The 25,319-nt window shown below is 37.6% G+C and overlaps 1 protein-coding gene across 3 annotated transcripts in view; it reads left to right on the top strand.

Moving 5' to 3' along the window:
• BABAM2 (BRISC and BRCA1 A complex member 2) overlaps nt 1-25,319 on the top strand; it is a 164,395-nt gene that overhangs the window by 33,770 nt on the left and 105,306 nt on the right. For all 3 annotated transcript variants that reach the window (XM_005483098.4, XM_074537216.1, XM_074537217.1), the window contains 2 exons: nt 15,964-16,158; nt 19,937-20,011. In XM_005483098.4, coding sequence (XP_005483155.1) covers nt 15,964-16,158; nt 19,937-20,011 — 270 coding nt within the window. The remainder of the gene's footprint in view (nt 1-15,963; nt 16,159-19,936; nt 20,012-25,319) is intronic.

Genomic DNA, 25,319 nt, shown 5'->3' with positions numbered 1-25,319 from the left:
ATTAATGAGAAAATGCCTTTATACAGCCTTATTACTACGGAAGGGGAAACAGCACAACCTGAGAGCAATCATTTTGTTCACTAGTCACAGTTAGCCTCAAGTAGTAAAGCCTTGTTTGAAGAAGCTATCAGCGCTTATGCTTTTACAATAGTTCTCCCTCAGAACTTACTAATGGGACAGTGCAGAGCCCTTGTCTGCAGCTCCTCTTGTGCTTCATGAGCACATCTCCAGAGGTCCCCAAAGGAATTCGGTGGCTGTCGTGCTGTGGTACTGGTGTCATGGTGGAGGTTGAACATGTCCTTGATGTGTGACATGACAAGTGTTGGCTTTTGGTTTTACCTTTCACTTCATAGTGAGTTATATACAAGGATCAGAAGAATTAGTTTTAATAATTATTTTTAGCATACCTAATAAAACTTTCAAAAGGTGAATGCCGTATTTCTTTTCTTCTCCGGGTCACTTTGCTGTTAAGCTCACAAACTCCTTTGGGTAGGAGGCTGTTCATCATGGTGCTGAGTCTTGAACAGCTATTTCATTATGCTACTTTATAGAAAAGGTTTTTCATTCTATGGCAATTCTAGAATTGTTTTCACACTCCTTTATTTACAAATTCTGTTGTCCTCTTTTTCTCATTTGTTTCACAACCTTCACAATTATACAGCCTTCTGAGAAGTGTTCACATTAGCAACTACTTTTTATAGTTGATATTAAAAAAGCGAAGCACCTTTTAATGTACTGGAAAACTGAAATTAATAACAAATTGCAAATGACCTATAAAATAATTTGGGGCATCTTGCAGAAATGCTGTTCAGATGGAAAAGCTTGCTGAGAGTGGTACGGTGCCATATTTCTCATGTGAAAAGAAGTCACTAACAGTTGTGATCTACAGGAAAACCTGCAAAGATAAAAACATCCTTATTTTTCTTTCTTTCTTACATTGTTCATTAATGATGCTTTTGTTTGGGAGTGTTGCTTTTCTTCTGCCTAAGCATAGAAAAAACTTGTTGTCTTTTTTGTTGGAAAGCAACTTGGAAGAGCTATTTGTTTCTTGATACATAATGAGATATTAACCAGCCTATTAGAAAGTAATTAGAACAAACCAAAGAAGGAATCTGCAAGCCAACAGTGTTCCTTTGGTCATTATGCCTTGCTGAAGCATTTACTATGTAAATGTAACCTTCAGTTTGTTCTGAGGTATTGGAGGATGTTATTCCCACCTTGCAGCTGTGGTCTGCATACTGTTCCTTTAGTTTTGCATTCACTTTTTAAAGTTCCATATGGTTTGTAGATTTTTTCTTCAGAATGTTGCATCAACAATAACTTGCTTATTATGTGAAGTCTTTGAATAGCTCCCTTTTTTCCAGAAATGTGAGAGCTGTTTAATGAAGATAATTTTAATTGAATTCTAAGATATTAGCAGAATTCTTAAGTATGTTAACATAGCTGTCTACTGACTAGAAGTCAAATACAGATCAGCACATTGACCATAATTCAGTGCTTTTAATCTTGAGCAGTCTTCAGATACTTCTGATGCAACAGTTCCTGGCAATCCAAACAGAATCTACCATGCACAAAAGCATGTAGATGTTATTCAATGAGGAGCACAGTCTCAAAGTAAGTAATATGTGCCATTGAATCTGTGGGAATTCTGACATTGAGCCTGCATGCTCTGGTCTCATCTGTCTGAGTGTCTTGTTTTTTAAGAAGTCATCACATGTTGTTAGATGGCTTGAGTCAGGCATTATGCTTAGCATGAAAGGAGAACCGGGTACTCCAGATTCCTCAGGCTCGTGTGGCTCTAATGGAGGCTCTCAGTAGGCATCCCCAAAGACATTTGAATGGCTGTGTTGCAGATTGTTTCAGTTTCCATGGCCATGGGCAGAGCTTCCAGTTAGGTTTTCATCTGAGCATGGTAATAGGTGTAGCTGTTAGCCAGACAGCTAAAGCAAGATTCCAGAAATACTGCATTCTAAAAAGTGAATGCTGTCAAGGAATAGTTCCTATTTTGGGGCTTTTTTTATTTATTTATTTTCCCCAGAGAATTCCTGAATTATCAGAACAGTATTTCAGCAGAAGCCTGAGCACTCTTGTTTTATAAGCAGGGCTAATGCTTTCTTGAATGAATACTGCAATTGCAGAATCAAGTTGAAAACGCTTATTGAAATTTAGCTTTGCTTTCGTGTCTTGCACCAACATTAAAGTCACCTGGATTTGAAACTCAGCTTGAGTCTCAAGTTCAGCACTGCAAAGTATGTGCTTGGTTACATGTCTTAGCAGTAGTGGTCACTCTGCTGGGGTCTAACTGTGTGCATGCTGATCCTGCCAATGATGTCAGCATTGCAGAGTGCTTCAACAAGGGGCAAGTGGTCCTTTTGGTTTGTTGTACAGTTTTAATTCTAGTGAACGGGCTAAATTCTTTAGGTTGGTGGTGCTGTTCATGCTCAAAGAATTATTAAAAAGAAACATTTTTACATTTTATTGTCATTAAGAATGTTTTCCTATCAAATGCATTTGATACTTGCATGTATAGTATGCATAAATAAAATCAGCTTCTTAGAATGCGAATAGAAAAGTTCTTTCCTGCTCTAGTGTTTATTCATTTTGGATGACAAGTATTAGAAATGTATTTTAAAAACAACCTATGATTCACTCCGTTCTGATTAAAAATTCAGTTGGCACACAACAAGATTAGTGATTGTGTACGGATGAGATTAATTTGGAGCTCATTACCATGACGCCAGTTTGAGTAACAAGAATTGTTTGTTATGTTAGCCTAGTTGATTGTTAATGTGAGCCAGTTAATAGCTGAAGTGCTTATTCAAAATGTTAACCCCATTTTTCCAATGATTTTGAATTATCTTCTGTTTGGCAAAGAGGATACAATAGAAGTATAAGCAAGGTAACTGTCAGTTCAAGGAAATGGGTATCTTAGTATTCTACTTCAGGTCTCCAGCTAGTCTTGCCAGAATTATTCTGCCCACTCATTGCTATCGAAAAGGCTTCAATAGCCATGGTGGGATTGAAGGCAAGAGGACATGAGCATTTCCTGAAGCCTAGTAAGTTCTGAATGTGTCCTTGTCGGCTAGTATATAGCATATTCCTTGTGGGAATACTTAGTGATGCTTTTGCATGGGAGCAAGATGCTGTCATCACAGACCTTCAGAGAATAGGCTGCTGCAATTCTCATGCCTGTACCTAGCACTGGGAGGATTGTTTTCCCTTGTGTAATTCTTGATACTGAGTACAGATTCCAGTCACTGTGGAGTTAATTCAAATCATTGTGCTACTCAAGTGTATTGGCTGTCAACTCTATATCTTCTGTAGACCAATATTTGTTTTTAAGTTCTTGTATTTATGCTTATTAGACTTATTTGGCTATATGAGGACTATCGTGAAGGTTGTATTTTTTTCTGGATCTCTGTTCAAAGTCTTGATCATTATTTCTGTTGGTTGCTGAGTAAGCTTTTAATGTGTAGTGCAGAGATCCTTTAAATATCCCCCTTTTCCATTAATTTTTATTTATTTACTCAGGTGCATGAGACACATGTTTAACAGTGTCAGTTGTCACCCTGCTCACAGTAGCTCCAAAAAAGCTTAAACACCCCTTATATTAATTAATGCTCTTTGAACTATTTTGTTCTAAAAAGTCTGTCTGTTGTATTATTAGCAAGGATTCAGCTGTTATGTGTTGTAGTGTGAGAGCTCCCCATAAGGGCAATGAGTTCGTTGGTTTTAGAGTGTGATTTTAAAATATAAAGCCACAGCAGTGAGTTCTGCTTGTCTGAGAAATGCATGGGTGAGTTCAGCCTGTTTAGCTCTTTTGTGTGTTGTATCTCAAATGGCAGCAGCAGATTTCATTCTTGGACCCCCTAACCTGCTGCTCTTGTAATGAAAGCCTTGAATTACTTCAGCTTCAGTTGAACTTGGGGACTTTAAGTGAAACGGAATGCAGAATTGGATCCTTCAGTTTATTAGAATTCCTTATTTTTAACTACTCTATATTCCCATTTATTGTGTTCATTTTTCAGCCATGTCTTGACTTTATATCTCAACATATCTTTTGATTAATTATAATCCCATGTTATTTAACATTTAATTTTCTGAAACAAATATGAATTCTGAAAACTTTTTATTCCTGTCCCTCTCTATTGATCCTACCTATTTGTATATATGGGGAATGCAGGTATGTGTGCACACATGTATATATATGTGTATAAATATATATATATATGCATATAGTCACTGCAGCCTTGCTGAAGTTTGTCTGGTATTGATAGGCAATGGGAAAAAACTACATTTTATACCATCAGAGAAATAATTTTTTCAGGAACTTTCCCAAGGACTTTTTGACTGGTATTGTTAGCACTTACGGGATACATTTTTGTTCACGTTTTTGAAAATAGAGATATACCAGTGCAGCACTCCTTTTAAAGTCAGATCTGAAAAAATATAATTTTGAATGTATTTTGATCTGGTTGTGGTGCCTGAGCTCCACACTGTTCCTCAGGGAATCACAAAATCACAGAATAGTTAGGGTTGGAAGGGCTCTCTGGAGATGGATCTGATTCAGCCCCTCTGCCAAGTTGAATAAGTACTGGATTTAAAATGAGAAATCTCCAAAAGAGGATTCTGGCTGGGAATCCTCTCCTTGTGTAGCCTGGTCAGCTTGACTGCAGCATGCGCGAGGCCAGCATTCAGGAGGTCCTTCTCAGAAGTCACATGGTGCTGAGAGCAAGTGTTAGGATTATCTCTGCAGATGTGTGGTAAAGATGCTGGCTATGCAATCCAGCAGGAGTACAAGAGGATGACAGGAAAGCTTTTCCTCTCATTTTTCCATCTTTGAGTCCATCAAAACCTTTCTACACTGAGAAATTATTAATTTTTCTCCTTGTTTTAGTCTTCTTAATTTCTCTTACAGCCTTTCGTTTTTGTCTAGAGTTGTTAATATTTATGTGGCTGAAAGATGGCTATCCACATTGTATTACTTTGCCATTTTCTATTCATGTGTAGTCATTGCATGTATCTACCTCACTTTCTTTTTGTCAAACTTCAGCATTTCCTAGCACAGTTTATAAAACCTGGCTTTCTGTCTCAAAGCATAAGCAGAAGAGAATATGCTGAGGTTAAAAGTTGTGCTTTACTTAATTGCAGCATTTTGGCTCGACTTTTCACCTAGAATCCAGAAATCAAAAAAAAAAAAAAAGAAAAATCTATAATTTGATAATACTTCTTTAATTTCAAGGGAGCAAAATATCTGTTAAGCTAGGTAGCTTTGCCTTTCTTGCTTAAATCTTGCTAGTGCAGAAGGCAAAATGAATTCCATTTGTTTTGTAAAGGGCTCCAGGGGGAAACATTTCCTTTCATTTTTTGGCACAAGCTTCTCTGATAATTCAGTTTCTCCCTAGAATATGAAAAAATAGAGAACATTAGCTTTTAAAATATAGTATTTCAGTCCAGGAGAGACTAGTTTTTGGAGAGCATTAGGAATGTGCATGGGCATTTGACTGAAGGATGGCAAAGTGGGAGAAAATGTTTTTCTGCCATACTAAATAAAGTGCATGCAATGAAGGACTTAATCATGGTGCACTAGTAAAATAGGGGGAGAAAACATCTATGGTTTTCCATTCATAGCATTGCTTTAGGAAAAAATAATTTCCATTTTTCATGTGAGTTTCACCGTATTTTTCATGGCCATAGATTTAGATGGGCCAGAAGCTTGGACCAGAATAACAGGATGCTTAAATCTTAATGTAAAAGGTTGCAAAAGGTGTTTAGATTTGCATGTCTTTGCTTTGCAGGAAATACAGTCCTTGGTAGTGGTAAGGGTGGTATAATGAATTCCTGCAAATCATTCACTTTCGAGCCATGGCTCATAGAAAATATATAAAGCTGGATATCCCAAGCCAGACACATGAAAGCAGAACATCTTTTAGGTGGAAGTTGGGGAGTACAATGATAATGTGTTGGCATTTATAATTCTTTAATGTAAACCAGCAAAGTGGTAATGTACTTCTGACTATTTTTTTGTTCAGTTTATTAATGTGTAATCATTCTTTACTTGAGCAGTGTTTTGTTTTTTTTTTTTTAATTGTGAGAAAAGTATTATCAGAAAAACTAGTGGAAAATGGAAGGATTCTGGCCCTTATCTGTGGTGTTGCTGTCACAATACACTCTGCTTCCTTACAAGAACCCTATAAACAGTAAGAAATGACATGTCTTGAAGGCAACAGCTCTTGTTAGCTTTGTAGAAACACGTTTACAAGGGGTTTGGGTAGGAGTGTGGGGTTTTTTTGAGAGAAAAGACTGACTTTAGGACAGTCTTCCTGAATTGAGAATACATTTAAATTCTGTGTAGTATGCCCATTGAATTCACATTGATGTGCTATTATAATTCATTTTTCTATAGAGGAAGTTGGTCATTGCTTATGGATATTCAAGTAGAAAATCTTTTAAATTAACTGATTACAGAAGGACAGTTAGAAATTCTGTCTAATAATGCAGTTTTGTATTTGATTTAATTCTGGCTTGTGAATTGTGTTATAATTTATAATTGCACTTTTCTCCAATGAAATTAGTTTAAGTTTGGTACCCTGAAGGTTCTTTTCTTCAGAAGAGATTGTTGGGGCAAAGAAATAAATGTCTTTGCACTCATGGTGTTTTTCAAAAGATCTATTCGTTTCCCCAAATGGAGGAGGGCTGAAGATATATTTTCTTTCCTTTTTACCAGTTTAAGTTTCAGCCTATATTTGTTGCAAAACCTCTTTGTTTTACTCATTCTTTACATTCTTTTAAATTTGTCTTCCCTTGCTATCTTCTACTTCAGTTCCTCAGGCATATCTGCTCTTTTTTAGAGATAAATACAGAAATGTAATTCGAATTTAGTCAGCATCTTGAGTCTTTTGTTTGCAGTATAAGTGTTCATACAGTTTTATGTGAACTCTGCCACATACCCATCTTCCTAGAGATGCAGCTTTTACTTTCATAAAGAACCAAATGAGTGTTTTCATGCTTTTTTTTTGAGAAGAGAGGACTAATGTGCAATCATATTTCTGGTATGGTAGAGAAATAATTGTGATTTCTAATATTTTATGATTTACACAGTGGTATTTTTTAAGTGTTTTCTTTAGGGACTGTATTTTCAAGGTCTTATAGTACAGATGTGAAAATAAAGATGGCAATACTGCTCTCACAACAGTGAGATCCACCTTGTGATGCATTGATTTTAATTTGTGGGATTTTGGAAGGAGAAAAATGGTTGCATGAAAACAGTTCAGCATGTGCAGATAAATGCTCAAGGGATGTTAGTGGATGCTATCCAAAACATTAGCTGTAAAGGTTCTGCCTTTTTGCTGTAGCTAAAATTACTTGTGTTGACAGGAAAGGAAAAAACCACAGGAGCTGATAAGAGTGAAAGACTTGCTATTTGACAGGGACTCTTGAGGTGAAGCATTGACAGTGGTCTGTTCTCTGCTCCACTGAGGGCCTGAGGAGCTGAGGTCTGTTCACACTACCATCAGGGCATGGTAAGTGAGTCTTTAGGGAAAGATGCATGTGCCTATATCTTGTGGGGGAGTTTTTCTTGTCTTCGTGTTTTGTTCCTTTTACTTGCCATATCTAGTTAAATATGTACGCCTGGTAGCCAACTCCCGGGGGAAAAAGTGCACTGTACTCATGTGGAGAAACTAATAATTAGTGCATTGGATTCACTAACCCAGAATTTAATACATGCTGAGGGAATTAAGAAACTCCCTCTTGGATCAGGTAAAGGTATCTGCTTTGAGAGAGGTGTGCTGAGAGGTCTGTAATGAAACAAAACTTGCTATAATTCCTTAGCAGAGCAGGACAAGAAATGTTTGTGCTTGTTAAGTCTTTCGGGGATTAATCAGATAGTAAGCAGTTGTAGATTTTAAGGGTCTGATTATCTTCTAAGAGAGGTCTGTGGGAGAAACAAACAGACTCTTTTAGGAACAGTGCACAACATAAAAACGTTCTCCTGGGCTCAGCTTCGCAGATTCTGGATTTCCTGAGTACTCTTAACTTACCAAGATCAGCTGCCTCTACTTCTCCTTCAGCAGGAAATAGAACAAAATTGTAGTAACCTTTGGAAGCTGAGTTTACTCCTTTTTTAGGTGAATGGTACTTGAGCAGCAGTTTTGCATTTATTCCAGGTGAATGCAGAAGAGTGTTCTCCATGTATCAGATTTGCTGGGATCTGTTATAGAGCTGCTTTGGGTATTGCATCATTCATCAAGAAGCACACTGTGTAGCCAGTGGAAGAAAAAAGATAAAATAATTTCATGCACGATATAAGATGCTCTTCTGAAAGCAGAATTAATTTCTTATTATGTTGTTTTCCTGCTCTATATTTTCTTGCTAATTCAAAGCTCTTAGGTATATGGGATTTCAGCTAAGTGTTTATGAGCTATTCTAATTCCTGTATCCAGTTTTTACAGCCTCTTGCCAAAAATAAAAATTAAAATAAATACTGACAATCCCAAGCTTTGCTTTGTCCAAACGTTTTTATCTGGTATTCGTGGCAGCAGAGCACACAATTCTTTGGTTGTATTTGCAATGACAGAATTGCTCCAGAGTTGAACTGTTTTTATGAAATGTTAAGTTTTGATGTTGCTTGGGCCCAAAAATCATCATTTCAAGAAGATCACTCCAGAAAGTTGTTCCAGTGGTGCTTTGGGGGAGAGGGATATGAAGAACCTGTGAAAACAAGATGACAAGTAGATGGCATGTAGGTTTACAGTGATTGATTTGAAGCTGCAGCCTGTAGGATGTTTAAGTGCTGGCTGCTAAGATACTGAAGCCTTTGAAGTTGTTATAACACTCCAGCCCTGCAAATACTGTGAAAAATATCTGTTGATAGAAAGATGTGAGCATATGGTAGATAATTATCCTGTGCCTTTTTCTATGAGCAGTTTCCCTGTGGTGGCCTATGCAGAGTAGAGCAAAAGAGAGACTGAAACCAGATATGCCCGTTTCTAGGCTAATGCTGTAACCACTGGACCAGTATCTCCTCTGTACTTATGTGGAGGATAAGTGCTGATATCACACTGTGATCTTTCTCATTTTGGGTAAAAAGTTATATTGGTACTGATTTTAAGCCACTGTAGGATGCAAGTTGTGTGCATGTGGTGTGCAGAGATATAAACAAAATGCAAATCTGTACTTAACATTATTCTTTATGATAATTCTGGATGAAAGATGCTATAGAAATGCATTACCACTGTTAGGGCTTGGGAGGTTTTGTTTACTGACATTTTCTCATGAAAGTTAATTTCTTGCTTAGAAATATAGAAGTACACTAACTTAAAATAAGATCTTGCTGTTATTTCCTGTAGTATAGCCAGGAAAAACAGTTGCAATCTGTCTTCTTTAAAATCACATTCCTGGAAGATATTCTGGCAACCTGGGTATTTAAACACATTTCAAAGAAAAACAACTTCAAATCAATTAGAAATTGTTACCGTTTTTCATTTCTGATAGTGCAGAATTGTGGCTTGCTGCAGACATTGCTTGGAGTTATGAAATAAGCAATAACCTCATAAGAATCCTATGAATTAGCAGCTTTATGGAACATGAGGCCCATTGTACTGTGAAAAAAAAATGCGGAATAGGTAATCATGGCCACTGAGTAGTTTGCATAGGTTCCTGATTAGCTTTTTTGGAAGGATAAAGGAAAGACTACAAAGCACAGAATGTTCCAGAACAAAATTTAAATGTGGTTTCTTTGCCAGAAGTTGAATAGTGTGGAATCTTTGGAAAGCTAAACTCTGCATGTCTTTGCTAATAGGGCTGAGAAGTTACTTTGTTGGGGGTTTTTCCCTTGCCTCACCTGTAAGATCTCACTAGAACTGATAGTGTCAGGGTGCAAATTTTCCTTGTCTCTTTTGGAAATCCAGTTGGTGTCATTGCTACTCATTTAAATGAGTTACTGTTGAAATGGCTTAAATTGCACTCTGTGGGTGGCCTTATAACAGCTCTACTCTGCCTTTTATACCAACTTCAAGTGATTTCATTTTCTCAACTCTGGACATGTCTGAGTGTCAAGAAAACCTTTCCCTATCAAACTGTTTGCGTACTATGCAGCCAACTTCTGTCAGCAGACAGGATCAGGAGCCAGGGAATTCACAAATTGAACGTGCAGCCCGACAAAATCTCTGGGGTTATACTTGTTAGTGAAAATCAATGCTCCTTGGTGAGATTGTTTAACTTAATATCTGGCAGATTGTCAGAAGAGATCTCCTGAATCGCTTGGATTTCTCCAGTGTAGACACAGTTTGATGGATGTCTATGGTCTGTTAATCTCTGTATAATAATTGAATACTATTTTTCCATTCCTGTTGCCTCACAACATGAGCTAGAGGGCAAGGTTTGGTGAATATACATGCTATTGGTTAATCAAAGGTCTAGATAACTATTTTCTGAAAGACCTTGTCCTGAAACTTTGTTCTATAATGAAAAAAATCAGCCAGGAAAACTTCTGCCATGGAGCATTTAACTTCTTTATGTTGAAGTGCTTACTTATGGATAGGTAAATAGTTCTTGGCCATCTTCTGTATGAAAATAGCTACAGCTGTGTGGGCAGTGGTGCTTCTGGAGTCTAGTCTCTTATCGGACGGAAGTTCTCATTCCATTATTCTTTTCTGCAGGCCATTTTGAATTTATTCCTGAAGATCATTTTTCATTCATTCCCTAACTGGAAGAATGGGGTTTACCCAGTTGTCACAGATGACATTAGCAGACTTGTGTGTCCACAAGAATATACAGTCATCTTTGGATGCTACTAAACCTTCTGTACTTCTTAAGATGAGGCAACAATTGATCTTTTTAGAAGATGGAAGTTACACAAGTTGCAGTATGACAAAACCCAAAAAAAAAAAAGTGCTGAAATTAAAACCTGAAAGGTTTAAATTAAGATCTGATGCATGAAGTTGCTCATAGTGTTAGTGGAGATCATGTCTAGACACATGCAAGCAGTGTTTAGGCAGAAGGGAATTGTTTATTTGAGCCTTCATCTGTGTGCTCAGAAATGTCAGGTAAGTCCTTCAATGATACACTGAAAAAATGACATTAATGATGGTCCTAAGCAGTGTGAGCTGTGCATGTAGGCCATCGGGTGAGATCCGCACGAATGCAGGGTAGTTGCAGATGCAGTTTGGGTTGATTCATGCTGGTATATTGTTGTACACTGGGCCACTTTCAGTCTAACTGGCTAACTGTTGAGTAACTTAGGGAGTTTGCACTGCAGAGTTCATTTAAAGATATCTATTGGCAAACAAGGCAAGAGATTGTATCCAAGTCTGGATTTCTTTATTTTAAATGCATTAATGATTGTTCTGTAAAATTTTATTAACTCTCTGGAAATCTTGCAGAAAGCTCATTTCAAATTAGAGAGGATTTATTGAGTGAAATAAGGAACTCAGTCTGTCAATACCCCAGTCACTGTGATAATTTTTTTCTCTATAAAATTCATTTTAGTCACAATTTTATAGCAAATTCAGGTGAAAAAAAAATCTTTTCAGCATGCATGTGATTTTGGTAAAATGATAATGTATAGATTTGTGAGCAAGGCAGAAGATTTTGAGATAAGCCACAGAAAGCAATAAGTCGTTTTCTATATACATAATTGTCTTGTTATTTCTGTATTCCTCTTGGCTTCAGTGATCTGTGTTCTTATTCCCAGGATTTTTTTAAAGTTGTAACAACTAAACTTCATAATCTTGAAATTGCATCAGATTTTAATACTTATACAAGATTTGAGCTTTCAAGCAGAACTTGAAGCCATGAAACACAAATACCAGAAGCTCTGGTCTTCTAATGTTTTAAATCTTCTTAACCACAATCTCTTAAAAAGCAGGATTGGTTCAGCTGGAATGCAGCCTTCAGGCAAACAATAAGAAAATGAAGCATACAGGTTACTACTGCTTTTGCTCTATGTTTAAAATTTTGATGATTTCCAAAGTCTAATAGTGACAACAATACTGCATCACTAAATAAATTCTTATTTAGAAGGTCGTTTCCCTCTAAAGAAATTGTCAACTTACTGTTGCAAGGACGCTACTTGCATCAAAAAAAGTGACGAATTGTGTGTCCTCAGAAGACTCTGCCTAATGCTGAAATTGTAGCAATGTAGGCACTCTGAAAGGGATAAGCTTGACAAATCAAACTCTGCCCTAGATTTAACAATGTATTTTACATTTACAACTACCTGTATTTTACAGGTAGTTGCTTACTTTATCTTTGATTTCAAAAAGAGAAGGAAGATTTAGGAAGGTGCTGTTTGAAACTGAGAACAATATAGCACATATTTTGACATCCTGTTGAAATTGGATTAAAGTTGTGTAAAAGTATTTTCAGGTGAATGAACCTAGTGCTTAGGGCAAATAAGTTACACTGAGATATTCAAAAAGAGATTTCGTACATAAATATGGCATTATATTCGGTAGAGTTTGTGTTAAAATTTATGAGTTTAGATCTTGTGGAAAGTGCAGCCCTTCTGCAAAGTCAACAAAATGGATGGAAATGTAGGGGCCAAATGCCAAATAACATGCACTACAATAATATGATTCTAAAGCTAAAAGCATATAAACCAGAACTTGTGCTTCAGAAAATTTGTGTAGGCCTTGTATGTTTCTTCTTTCATCAGTGAGAATCCATTATAATTCTTGTATGTCCTGAGTGGATAGTTGAATTGTTCTTCAGGTGGTTTGTTTTTATAACCAGTTTATAGTCTGAAATTTGAGTTACTGAATGAGAGGTGTTTAGTAAGGATCCTACAGTCAAATCATTAATTTTTATTCCTGTAGCTTTAAGACAGTACAGAATAAACACTGTTTTGATGCAATGTTCTTGAATTCTTTGAGAAGAGCACTCCTTTAGCTCTGTGCTGCACAAATGACAATGGATTTCCTCTTGCTCTTTTTTTGTTCTGTAGTGTAATGTTATTTAAAAAACAAAAGGTTCAGTTGCATTTAGGTCAGTTATTAAAATACTGTTGGTCATTTCCTTTGACAGAACATTTCTATTGTGTTGTACCAATGTCATTAGGAGGAAAGGTTATTCCCACTTGTCTGGCTGATATCAATACATACTGGCATATTACATCCTCTGGCTTTCTGGAAATGTTTTATTTGAGCAGCAGCTTGGGAACAGGAAATTTAAGGTTATATGCAGTCTGGTTTCAGGCTGCATGGTAGAAAGTGTGTTTCCTAGAAGATGCTGTCTTACCTGACAGATTTTCTCTAGTATTTTGTGGAATTGGATAAGCTTAAATAGGTTCAAGTTGCAGACAAATTTTTACCAGCTGCAGGTAGTAGACAAGGTAAAACAAGGTTTTCAGTGACTCTGTAGTGTTTGAGGAATTTACACTAATGCAAATCATGTATCACCAATTGACCAGTTCCTCTGGAATGTAGTTTACATTTTAAGATTTTACAGTGATAATATTACCATTTTGTAAGTGTTCCTACTGTCTGGAAGGAGGAGAAAACAGTACTTTTACATCAAGCTGTGAACAAATGTGAAGTCTGTGACACTGTAGTAACTTTTAAAGGCATAGGTTCAAAAGTAGCATTTTAGCCATGCAGAGCAGCCCTTTTGATCAGAATCAGAGTGAGCAGGAAAATAGGAATACAGTTCAATCCTGTAGCTGTTCATGCATGTAAAACACAGCAATACATACTTCCTGTTGCTTTCACTGACAAATTAGTCTGGTATATTTCAAGTGATGATGCTGAAAATTACAAGTTCATTTTGGTAAGATCTTAACATATATTACTTAAGTGGGAAACAAGTATAAAATTGTGGAAAGATAAACACTTGAAATATTGAGCCACCATACACATATACTGTCCCTATTCCACAGGGACATATTCAAAGTCATTAGAAATAATAAAAGTTATAACCCTTTTAAATGGAAATAACCATCTTAGTTAGAGATCAGACTACAAGTAAATTTCATTGTAGAGATGAAGCGTGGTGCCTGATGAGTTACTGATTAAACTTTCTGTCTGCTTTTGCAGAGTATCAGGGGTATCAGAAAATAAAATTTATACATGAAGTCATTTGTTTCTTTTCAGGCCAGACCTGTGGAGTCTCACCTTGCTAAGATCCTCTTTCAGTCTGAGCTTTTTGTGACCCTCTTCATAAAGCTAAAACTAGCTGAGGTTGGAAGGAGCCTTTAGATAGAGATCATTAGCCCAGCTGCCCTGCCTGGGCAGCTCAGATAGACTCGGCTGTCCAGGTCCTTGTCCTGTCAGGTTTTGAGTATCTCTAAGGACAGAGACTCAACAACTTCTCTGTGGAACTCATTCACTTGTGTTTATTACTTGTATTTATTACTTTTGGTATTGCACAAAATATGAATTTGTTTATGAAATATCTGCAGCTTACAGAAAGAAGTAATGTGGCATCTAACTACATTGAATACAAGTATGAATAAGTAATTTTATGAAGCTACTGTATTATATCATCACTTAGTTGTGAAATGCAGATATCTGCGCTAGTTCTGACTTTCTTAATGTTAACTATACAGTTCATGCTATTTAAAATTCTGTTGCAGCTAGTTTGTCAAATATCTGTGTGATATACAGCCTTCTGGTACCTAAATGGGTCCTCAAGAGAGCTGGAAGGGGAGCTTTTATAACAGCATGGAGTAGTAGGAGAAAGGGTAATGGTTTTAATTTAAAGAGGGTAAATTATAATAAGGTATAAGGAAGAAATTACTTACTGTGAGGGTGGTGAGGCACTGAAACAGGTTGCACAGAGAAGCTGCTGATACCCTGTCCTTGGAAGTGTCAAAGGCCAGGTTAGAAGGTGCTTTGAGCACCCTGGTCTAGTGGAAGGTGTCCCTCCCCTGAACTACATGATCTTTAAGGGCCCTACCAACCCAAATCATTCCATGATTCTATGAAATGCAGATTGATTTTACTTATACTCAAAGCTCACTAAATGCCACATGATTGTGTTAACATGCTCTGGGATGGTATCAAGAAAACTGCTTGAAGATCCAAGTGCAAAACATATGAGTACCTAAGTACTTTCAATCAGTGCTCTTTCATGTCCTAACAGCATGCACTACAGGGTGAGTCCCCCTTTGCCTTTCACGTGGGTCCTTTTTTGGTCAGCTAGATGTAGGCATGTCACATTGGTCACATTAGGTGTGGTTTGTAACACCAAATACTTCCTGAATAAAACTTAACTGTGCACAGAAGACTGATCTAAGCCAATTATAGGAGTGGTAACATCAGTACTGTGCTACTGACACAGTTATCTTAATTGTATTATCATTTTTATTTCTGTTAGCTATTTCTTGAAATACAGTGAACCTGTAATAAAAATTTCTGCCAGCATATTAAAGAGACTTCTGTGTACAGATGACATTTGTGTTAAGGGGATGAGTCAAGGTAATTCAAATGAAGAGGCAGTTAAGGTGAAATAAATCACAAGGTTGAGGCAAGAGAAGAGACCCTATTTGCTCTACCACTGATAATGTAGCCACTGCTTGAGATAATGAAGCAGAGCAGTTTCTGTAGTTGGTGTTAATTTGCCCTATTCACTTGGTTGACTGCTTTTTGAATCAGTTACTGTGCAAGGTCGTACTTGTTTGTTGTCTATCAGTTTTAATTAAATTAAAACTTTTCCAGTTCTCAGGTACAACTATAATTTTCCTATAATCTTAGGAAAGAATAGAGTGGTCATTTGGGCCTACATAAGCCTGGTACTAGCCCTTTTATCAGTTTTATAGTAGCTCTCCTATTTGTCAATAAGCTTCTGCTGTTTCACCTGGCTTTCTTCCAAAGCATGGTAGAACCTTTGTATCCTAATAATGTCATGTAGCTTTGTCAAAAATGTTCCACATGCATACGTGCCTCTGGTATCAGTATGGAAGGGGGATTGCTTGTCTTTTATTGGTGTCAACAATTTTGGGTTTTGTTCTTTTCTAATCAACAGAATTTAGCTTCCTGGAATCCTTCAAACCCTGAATGCTTGCTGCTTGTTGTGAAAGAGCTTGTGCAGCAGTATCATCAATTTCAGTGCAGCCGATTACGGGAGAGTTCTCGTCTCATGTTTGAGTATCAGACTTTACTTGAAGAGCCCCAGTATGGAGAAAACATGGAAATCTATGCTGGCAAAAAAAACAACTGGGTAAGCTCTTATTATATCTAAAATGCTTTTAACAAATACAACTCCTTCTTGGGAAAATGTAAGTTCTTCCTGTGCATCTCCATGCTTGATGTTTCTGATGGAGAAAACTATTTGATTTCAGCTGATTTTCTATAATCCTTGTTTGGGATGTTGCTGTATTCCATTACGGTGGTTGAACCAGATATCCAGGTGAGAACTGGTTTTGAACCTGGTGTTCATTCATCTGGCTTATAGGTGAAAACTTTGAAACTGTTGAAAAGCTTGTGCTGTGTTTAGAGAGCACAGTACAACATCAGTGTGGAAGTTTGAGTTCTCTTTGAAGATTTGAGAGGCAGAATAATCATGTTGGTATGACACCCTGCCAGCCTACCAGTCTGCTTAGGGGTAGGGTGCATTAGGGTGTGTTTCCACATTGTGTTTGAGTTGGTTTAATTGGCAGTTGCAGCTGCCAGTATCTCTCCTGCACTTGTCTAAGCCGAGATGAGTTGTTCTGGGAGAGGAGAGGAAAAACTAACCCAAGTAATTTTCTGCAAGAGGAGGCAAGATGGGCTAGAGCAGTGACTTTGTCAGGCCATGCTTTCATAGGACAGTCAGACATTAAACTGGCTTATCTGCTTCCTGAAGTTATATCCCATGTTCCCCCATGGGAAATGTGCCATTCTATATAGAAACACTGCATAGATCTCTAAGGTGTGGCCATTGGCAATGCAGGCATTTTGGTTACTGTGTGAATTGACGTTTTTTAAAAATTGATCTCTGCCACAGAGTAAGCTTTGCAAAAAATCAAGTTTTTTCTGCTGGTAATATATTTTTCTTGCAAAGTTTGGAGTGAGATATGTCAGGAAATATCTAATGGTGTTTATGAAGGACTTGTTTCCCCCTTCTTTCAGAAATAGCATACTCTTAAGATAAACTGGCCTTCAGAAGCTGTATCTTATGAAACAAGTGCAGTCTGAAAATTGATGAAATTTCATCACTCCTATTATCAAGGCTAGAATTCAACTTTGTATCACTTCAGTCATCCTGAAGTTACAGGTAATTCAAGGATGTTTACAACTCACACATTGATCTGGGTTTTTTTCCTTAGGCAAGTCATCTAGGCTTTTTTATTTGAACCCAGTTTAATTTTCTTCATCAAAGAAATTCAGACTTCTTTAATGTTTATAGATCAGAATATTTCATTGAAATTAACTTATTCACAGATGTTATTGTCCATAGGTTGCATCCCAAACAACTTGCTATATCTCTAAATTTCATCAGACTGGTTTATTGAAGTGCAGAAGTCTTTCTGAACTGTACTGAAATTTTATCAAGTCTTTTCTCAGTCTTCGGTGACTGAATAAAGAACTTTCTCTTCTTGAATTTGAAATGTTTTTTTAATTAAAAACATTCCAATAAAATAAATACCTGTTGTGTCAAATCCTTTTCATATAGCAGAGCTATATATTTTTCTATAGCATGTATTTTTTTCCAAGTCTTTATTCTCTGTCAAGAAGACTCTTGAGAGTTTTGAAGATTCTGTAAACTTGGCATTTATGACAGAGGCTTGTTTACTAGTGTCCTAAAACAAAACTCTGAAACTACCTTGTGTAGTTCTCTTCACTATCTTTTACAACTTCTTGTTTTGTTAGCCTTAAGGATCAGCAAAATAGGACTGTTTTTCCAGAAAGCAGGAGGCAAATGGCCTTTTATCTTCTCTGTCTAGAAGTCATTGAAATTCATGTTGCTGCTGTCTTTCAGGAAACAATAGTAGTTCAGCAGATTTCTGAAATAATAAGGTGTGAGCCTTGCACAGTGTTATGAAAGCAATCATCTTAGGTGCATGAGTTAAAAATACTTTAAAAAGAATACCTGAATTCAGCACTCTGACCAAGAATGGAACAGAAATTTGCTCTTATACCTTTGTTCTGCTGCCTCCAGTTTCCTAAAGTGCAAGTCTCCAAGATATATGATAAATCAACAAACTACTATCTAGCTAAGTGGCTTCTTGTTGGAGGAATACCAGCAGATGCAGGAGCCCATTAAATACCCAGTCCCTCAGGGCTGTGGCCAGAAATTCATCTATCTCGACCTGATGCCGGTATCCAGCTGGTTTGGGCCGGGGAGATGAGCACCATGGACAGGGGCTGCTCCCTGTCCAGCCAGAACACCTTTGGAAGAATTAGTTTGCAAAATAATCTTGATGGAATGATATGAAAGATCTAGACTTTTTGGAGTAGCTGATGATCAGAGCAGCATTGATCAGAGGTCATTGATGTGCTCAGTGGCTATCCTAGTTCATCGGACTTGGTATTATACCACAAATAATTTTCTGGATTTTATGGCGAACATTGTATGGCATTTTTTGAAAGTCCAGAGGAGAAGCACTGTCTGTAATATCCATTTCACTCTGGATAAGAAGTGAGGACCCTGACCATCATCACAGTAGTCTGTCTTCATGGTCAATGTGTGCAAGAAGTTATTGATTTTTCTGCATACATCAGTAATACAGCATCAGGAGGTTGGTACCTCTCCTCACAAGAGGTGTAATCAGGAAAGATTTCACAGCTGGACTTTAGTGTACACTCACTTTTTGTTGCATAGTGTTTCTATGAGTAATTTCTTTGCCTGTCTTGTGTGACTACCAGTGACAAATTTTAAGGGCAATTCTTAGCTAGCTGGCATAAGGGTGAATTACAGCCCAATGTCACACAAATCCTTTTGGCAAATGATATAACTTCAGAGGTGCCATTAGGAACATTTCAGTTCCATTCCAGATCTTGTTTTTTCTTGTTTAGTGACTTAAAGGCAGAATGAGGTATTTATAGTTCATGCCGGGTAGATTACCCAGAAACAGATTGGCACAGACGAATTGGTTAGCTTGTCTCAAATTATCCCAGTTTTTGTAATTAATTGCATAAAATCAATGTTTAACACTTTTTACTGCTAATTCAATGTACCTAACAAATATAGCTGCTGTGTGGCTACTATATTGAATTTTAAAAAAATAGAGATAATGAAAAATTAACATGAAGGAAATCAGGCAGGCATTTGTTTTCAAAAAACAGCTAACTTCATTACTTTATAACCAGGTGGACAAAGTCTGGTTTTAAGGAAGTGTATGAAACAGAGAGGAAATCCTTTCCATTTCCTTCACATACCCTTTATACGTAAAAAAGAGCAATGTGTACGGGACACTTGGCACATTTTCAGTAAATGGTTGTCTAGGTGTTTAGAGTTACATAATTCTGAAGACAAATTATTTTAAACCTTCTACTTGAACTCTTTTCCTCTAACTTTATTCAGATGACACTTTTGATATGTGCTCACCTTTCAAAACACAAATTCTTATACATATATCTGCAGTATTTGTAAAGATGCCTCTGTGTTATCTGTATGTTCTTATCAATTTGTAGGGCTTTTAGCTTTGCTTTCAGACTCTGCAGGTCTTGCCAGACCTTTGTCCGGAAATGAGTACAGCCAAGATACATCTATATTTAGGGTGTAACAAAATATAGTCTGATTTTTTGTCATGCACTTTGTTTTAATCTACTTTTTGCTGTTGACTTACTGGCAATGAGGGTTAATGTTTTTTAAGGCGTTTTTTCGTATGACACCTGTGAAATCTGTGATTTTTTTTTTCCTCTCTAGTACTTCTATTCAGCAATTTGGTTTTAAATCTCAACCCTTCTCTCTGTTATGAGCTCTTACGCATTTTTCTGGATAGTATTTAATCTTCAGAATGTTTGTGGTTCTCTTTTAGCTACTAGGTCTCATTAGTGTTACATTTTTTCCACAGACTGGAGAATTCTCGGCTCGCTTCCTCTTGAAGTTGCCTGTCGATTTCAGCAATATTCCTACATACCTGCTTAAGGTAAAATAACTGTCTAAGTTGACAGTATTTGTGAGAGAGTATGAATTATTGCAATCTCCTTAGTAATTATTTAGACTTTCCTGCCTTCCTGCTCTCCAAGAGTTTGAAAGTTCACCATTTCTAAAATCTAATTGGATCATGTTTTGGGAGGGTGATGTTGGACATGCCGTTGTTTTGTGTGCTACTTTAGTGGCGTCTTCTATATGAGTCTGGAATTTCATGACATGTCTGTGAGTGTTGGAATTTTTAGTGAACAGTCTCAATTGTACCAGTAGTCTTGATAGTAAAAGCAGAAAAGCAAACTAAATATACCATTTCTTAACAGAGAATGAAAGCAAATTCTGGTTACTTGAACTGAAAGCTTCAGTGATTACATTACTTCATTGTTCACAATGCACAGAAATTTAACCAGATACTTTTGAAAGTAGTACTATAGAGTATTTTTGTGAATTGGGATAAAAAAGCATTTATTTCTTTGCTAAGAGGAGAAATAAAAACAGAAAAAGCAATTTGTGACAAACTACCACCATGGAAGAATTTGGAATGAGTGTTTTTACAGTATGGGGACAGTCTCTCTTTGAAGCAGCTACTGTGGAAGGCCGTCATAAGGTCAATGTTACTATATATAGAGAATGCAGTGAGATCTGGTTTTTCTGTCTATCATGACTGTCAGCATGAAGTGTCAGAACTTCCACTGCAGACAAGGTTTGAGCTAGCTGATGTTGCCAACACTCATCTTGCCTTTAAACCATGTGTCTGCCTTCTTTTAAATATTTGGAAAGAGGAACAGCTACTGTCATGGTTTGAGCCTGGCACAGAGCCAGTGCCCCCCATGAAAATTCCTCACCCTGGTGTCTGCTGTGAGATGTGACCAGGAATAAGCAAAACAGGCTCTAACTTAAACATAAAGAACACTTTATTACTTAAACTACAGGAAAAGAAAACAAGAAATTGAAAACCTTACAAAAAAACTTTCCTCCTCCCCACTCCCTGACTTTCCCAATCCGATACATTCTCCTAAAACACCAACTGCCCAGCCCGGCACGACACTTTAGTATACTCAAACTGCAGTTCATGAAGAGGAAAGGAGTCCTTCTTGTTCCATAGGCTTCTCCTGGAAACACACTGAAACCTCGTGTGCTTCCTTGTCACTTCGGCACCGCCCGGAAAAAGAAGTCCTTTTGCCGCTTGTGACATCTTCCTTCCATGCCCAGTGCTCTCACCACTGAGACATGGCCAGAGCTGCTTTTAGGGTTGTCTTTCAAGGATGCCTTGTCTCACTCCAAAAGGCACAGTCTCTGCTTTGGGACATCTGTCCCCCCCATATTTTTCCAACCCCCTGGGGCCGGGGCGTCCTCACGAATGAACCCTCCTGGTTTTGAGCCACTGCCTCCCCCTAAATGCAGTCTGTGTCACAGGAACAACTGAGTCCATGGCCACAAGAAAAGTCCAGCCAAAAAAGCCACTCCAAATCATCTCTCCCCATCCAATCATCTCTACGTTCTTCGGGCCAGGTCCTTGTCTCATCTCATCTCTTATCTCCCTTCTTATTCAGCTTCGAGGAGGATTAGCATTTTTGCAAGGCCCCAATCATGAAAGAAAGGGTTAAAAGTTTTCAGTCTTTGTCTGTCCTGGGACGAGATGATACTCCCACACGTGCTGCTGCTGCGGCCGGCCGGGCTGCACCCTTTTCCCCCCCCCCTTTCTCTTCCTGGGCCGGCTGCTATCACCGCCGACTCTCCCTCTCTCTCCCTCCTGGGGGGGGGGGGGGGGGGGGGGCTGGCTGCCCGATGTCTCGATGTCTCTTGGGGCTCCTCCACCCTTCCATCCTTGAAGGCCCCTCACCTCCCATCTCTGTCCAGGCCCCGGGCCTACCGCATGGCTGGCCCTCCCCCGCCCAGCAGCAAGGCTGGACGGGGGAGAGATCTGACCTCTTCACAGCGACGTCCCCAGAGACAGTGCCAAGGCCAGTGCCCTGCTTTTAACCCCTGTGTATTCTCGGAGGTGTGTCCAAACCCCACTGGCTACACTAGGTGCCAGTCTCAAACCTAAAACTTTCATTGGTTTGACCACAGCTTCCCAGAATTCCCACTCCTTCCTGGTCAAACCACCACAGCTACTTAATCTTTAAAAACTAATGTGTTGAGATGAAATTGTCAGTTTGGATTCCATTACCTCCTCTTCGTCCTGTTGTTAGAACTGTCTTCAGCTATTGTTAAATCACATTTGCAAGTGTGAGTCTTCAGTGTTTCACCAAATAAGATGCCTCAAGCTACAAACCATGAAAGTAAAGGCAGGCACAACTATAATCTTGACTGAAATTTTTGGTTGCAGTTTGAGATTGGAACCCTACACTCTTTCTAGCTTCTGTAGATTTTCTGTTTGAGTAATGAGCTACTTCTTGAAAGCATGCAGATACTTTCAGTAGCAGCTGCTGTCTTCCATTGGGCTTTCTCTTCTCACTTGATGGGAATGCTTCTGATCAGATGTAAGAAGGTTGGCTAAGGCCTTTTCTGCAAGTTTGGTGTTAAGCAGGGCACAGCAATAGTTCACCTAGACTGCAGGCTAGCTGTGATTTGCTTCTGAAGGACTCTGGAAAAATGACTGACAATGTATAGTGTGAACTGTGCTGTCTGCTCCTGCCAGAATTCCCAAGTGCTGTATTTCTCAGAATCAATTTTAAATGAGTCAAGAATTTCAGGACAAGTGCAGGAATATGTTGAATAGCTGCAGTTGCAGGGCTGTCTGGTACGTCTGTGTTCAGCTTCTGGGAAACCTTGCAGGTTGGAAGGTGGCATATGACTGATGTACCTGTCATCATGTAGGAACACCATGAGAGAACCTGCAGTTGTTTCTGAAGAGTAACATTTTAATGCATGACAGCATACTCCTCCTTACTGTAATTCCCAATCATGTTCACTAAGCATCTCCTCTAAACAAGGTTCATATAGTGTGGGTAAATCATTAGTGCTCCACAAGTCTCGTCCTGGAGCTTTGTTCATCCTGGGTACTGAGTGATTCATTAGTCTGAAGGAAAGCATGTGTTTATTTTGCATGCATATGTAGTGTGAGGTGAAGAGACACACAGAGCAGGTAGCAGAATGAAAGTTTCCCAGTCTGCCTTTATTTTGATATTTCAGAAGTCTTAATGTCTTACCTTTGGGGTTTTAAAATTAATGTGGTTTTGTATGTTATAGCCTGGATTTTTACAGCAGCAGATCCTTCTTTATGGGCAATGTACTGGTGAAATCTTTCGTTTTCTTGATCAGGCTTCTACAGTGCAAGCTGGCAAGTTAACTATCTGTAGTAGGACAGTGACATGTAGTCTGGCTGAGTAGCCACAGGAGAAGAAATATTGTTTTAGTCCACAAGTATTTGTTGACAGTAGAAGAATGGTTTGATTTAGGCTCCAGCATGGGTTATGACAGAGTGTGCTTTGTAGCAGGCAGGATCTTATATACCCCTTGCTGCCTTCAACTTCCTGTATGTACCCTGAGCTAGATGAATGTCATCTCTTGTGACAGCAAAGTAGACAACATGAGAGCGGGTAGAATCAGGACTACTCTGTTATGATTTAAATAATTGTACTCTGACTACTCTGAATTAGTAAAGGAGCTATTAAACAAAAAAGATTTTTTTTTTTAAGCTGTCCATGTCTTTTTTTTTTTTTTTTTGGATGAGATTTTTGACATAAATAGACCTCTAATATATTGCAATAAAATAGTTTATTTCCATCATGGCTGCCGGTTATGCTGGTTTCAATGCTGCCTGCTGGGTTATGGTACATGATTGATAGAGCTTTTATTGATGCGGTGGAAATAATTGTTGATACATTGCCCTGAAAGGTGGAAGAGCAATCAGCAATTGAAGGCTGTTAGTGTATTAACAGCTTCATGTTTTACTGCAGAATTTAATGTGTATGAAATATGTTCTAGTCTGTAGCCAACCTTATAGTGTGCAGTAGCTTCTCTGTCATGATTTGGAAAGTTCAAACCTGTTGTGCTTTCTCTGACATTTTCTTTATGTTTAATTAAATACTACTTGCATTAAAATCTGGTGAAATATTAAAGACCATTATTTTTGCCTAACCAATCATTCCTAGTATCCCAGTGATTTCTAATGCTCTTTTGAAGTTTTTATGGATTTCAGTAGGTAATATATAATATATATAAATAATACTGCAGGTATGACAGTAAAACTTTGCATCATAAGCGAGTACTCAGGTTTGATGATGTAAGCTGTGAGATCAGTATGCAGTGTTACAAAATCTTGGGGTTGTTGAGAATACACTCTGGAATCATAAGATGTTACTCTGTCAACTTCATACTGATTGTAGTGAGAGTACTTTACCTATAAAGAATAAAAGTTTGGAGGTATAGCATATGTTGGATTGTTACAGACTGGAGAGGCAAGTTTGCCAGGTTATTTCAAAAGTATTTGTGGCACTAAATTTAAAATTGGGTTCAAGTGTGTGTACATTTAAAGTAAAATATATGAGTACACTTAAAAGACTGAGGATAGTTTAAGGAGCAATGCCGAGTATACTGTTTCTTCCTTTGAATTCTAAAATTGTAGCAAAATGTGTTCAGTTGTTCTAGTAAAATTTCTTCAAATTTTATTTAGTTGGAAACATAATACCTGTTATAATGCCTGCAGCAGATAAATCTCTCTTCATAACTTCTCTTGCCATATTCCTTTACATTTGAAAGAAAAAGCATCATTGTGTATTTGTATGCTAAATAGCTGTTCCAAAAGAAATGTTGGCTTACACTTAAAAGCACATTCATTATTTTTTCTTTTAGAAAGCTATACTTTAATGCAAAGGTTTTAATTGAATGTGGACCTTTGTATCCACTTTCAAATGGTTTTCTTATGCAAATTCATTTGATATAAGTGAAAATTTATGTTGAAACAGCCGCAGAATCAAGCTGATGGCTCAAACTACTGCAAAGTTTCTTGTGATAAATCTTTCATTAAGGTTCTCTTATTTGAAAAGAATGAGGCTTTGGCTCAAGAAAATCATTGTATACTTTTCCTTTGCTTTTTTTTGCAGTTGGATTTTTAATCAGCATGTTCATTTTGAATTAAATTATTTTTGTTGGTCGTAGTATTTTTCATTTTCTCCACAGTATTTTATAAAGGGAGGTATTCACCATATATATTCATTTTGAGAGTCAGACTCTAGTTTGCATTTTTGCCTCTTTACAGGTACTGTGTATGCCATAGTAATAAAATAGGTAATAGGCTCAACATCTAAAATACCTTTTTCAAATTCTTATAGAATTTTTTAGGTTAGAAAAGACTTGTA

Source organism: Zonotrichia albicollis, chromosome 3 (assembly GCF_047830755.1).
Source record: "Zonotrichia albicollis isolate bZonAlb1 chromosome 3, bZonAlb1.hap1, whole genome shotgun sequence".
NCBI lineage: Eukaryota > Metazoa > Chordata > Aves > Passeriformes > Passerellidae > Zonotrichia > Zonotrichia albicollis.
Note: the sequence above shows the minus strand (reverse complement) of the source record. Positions and strands in the feature narration are given on the sequence as shown.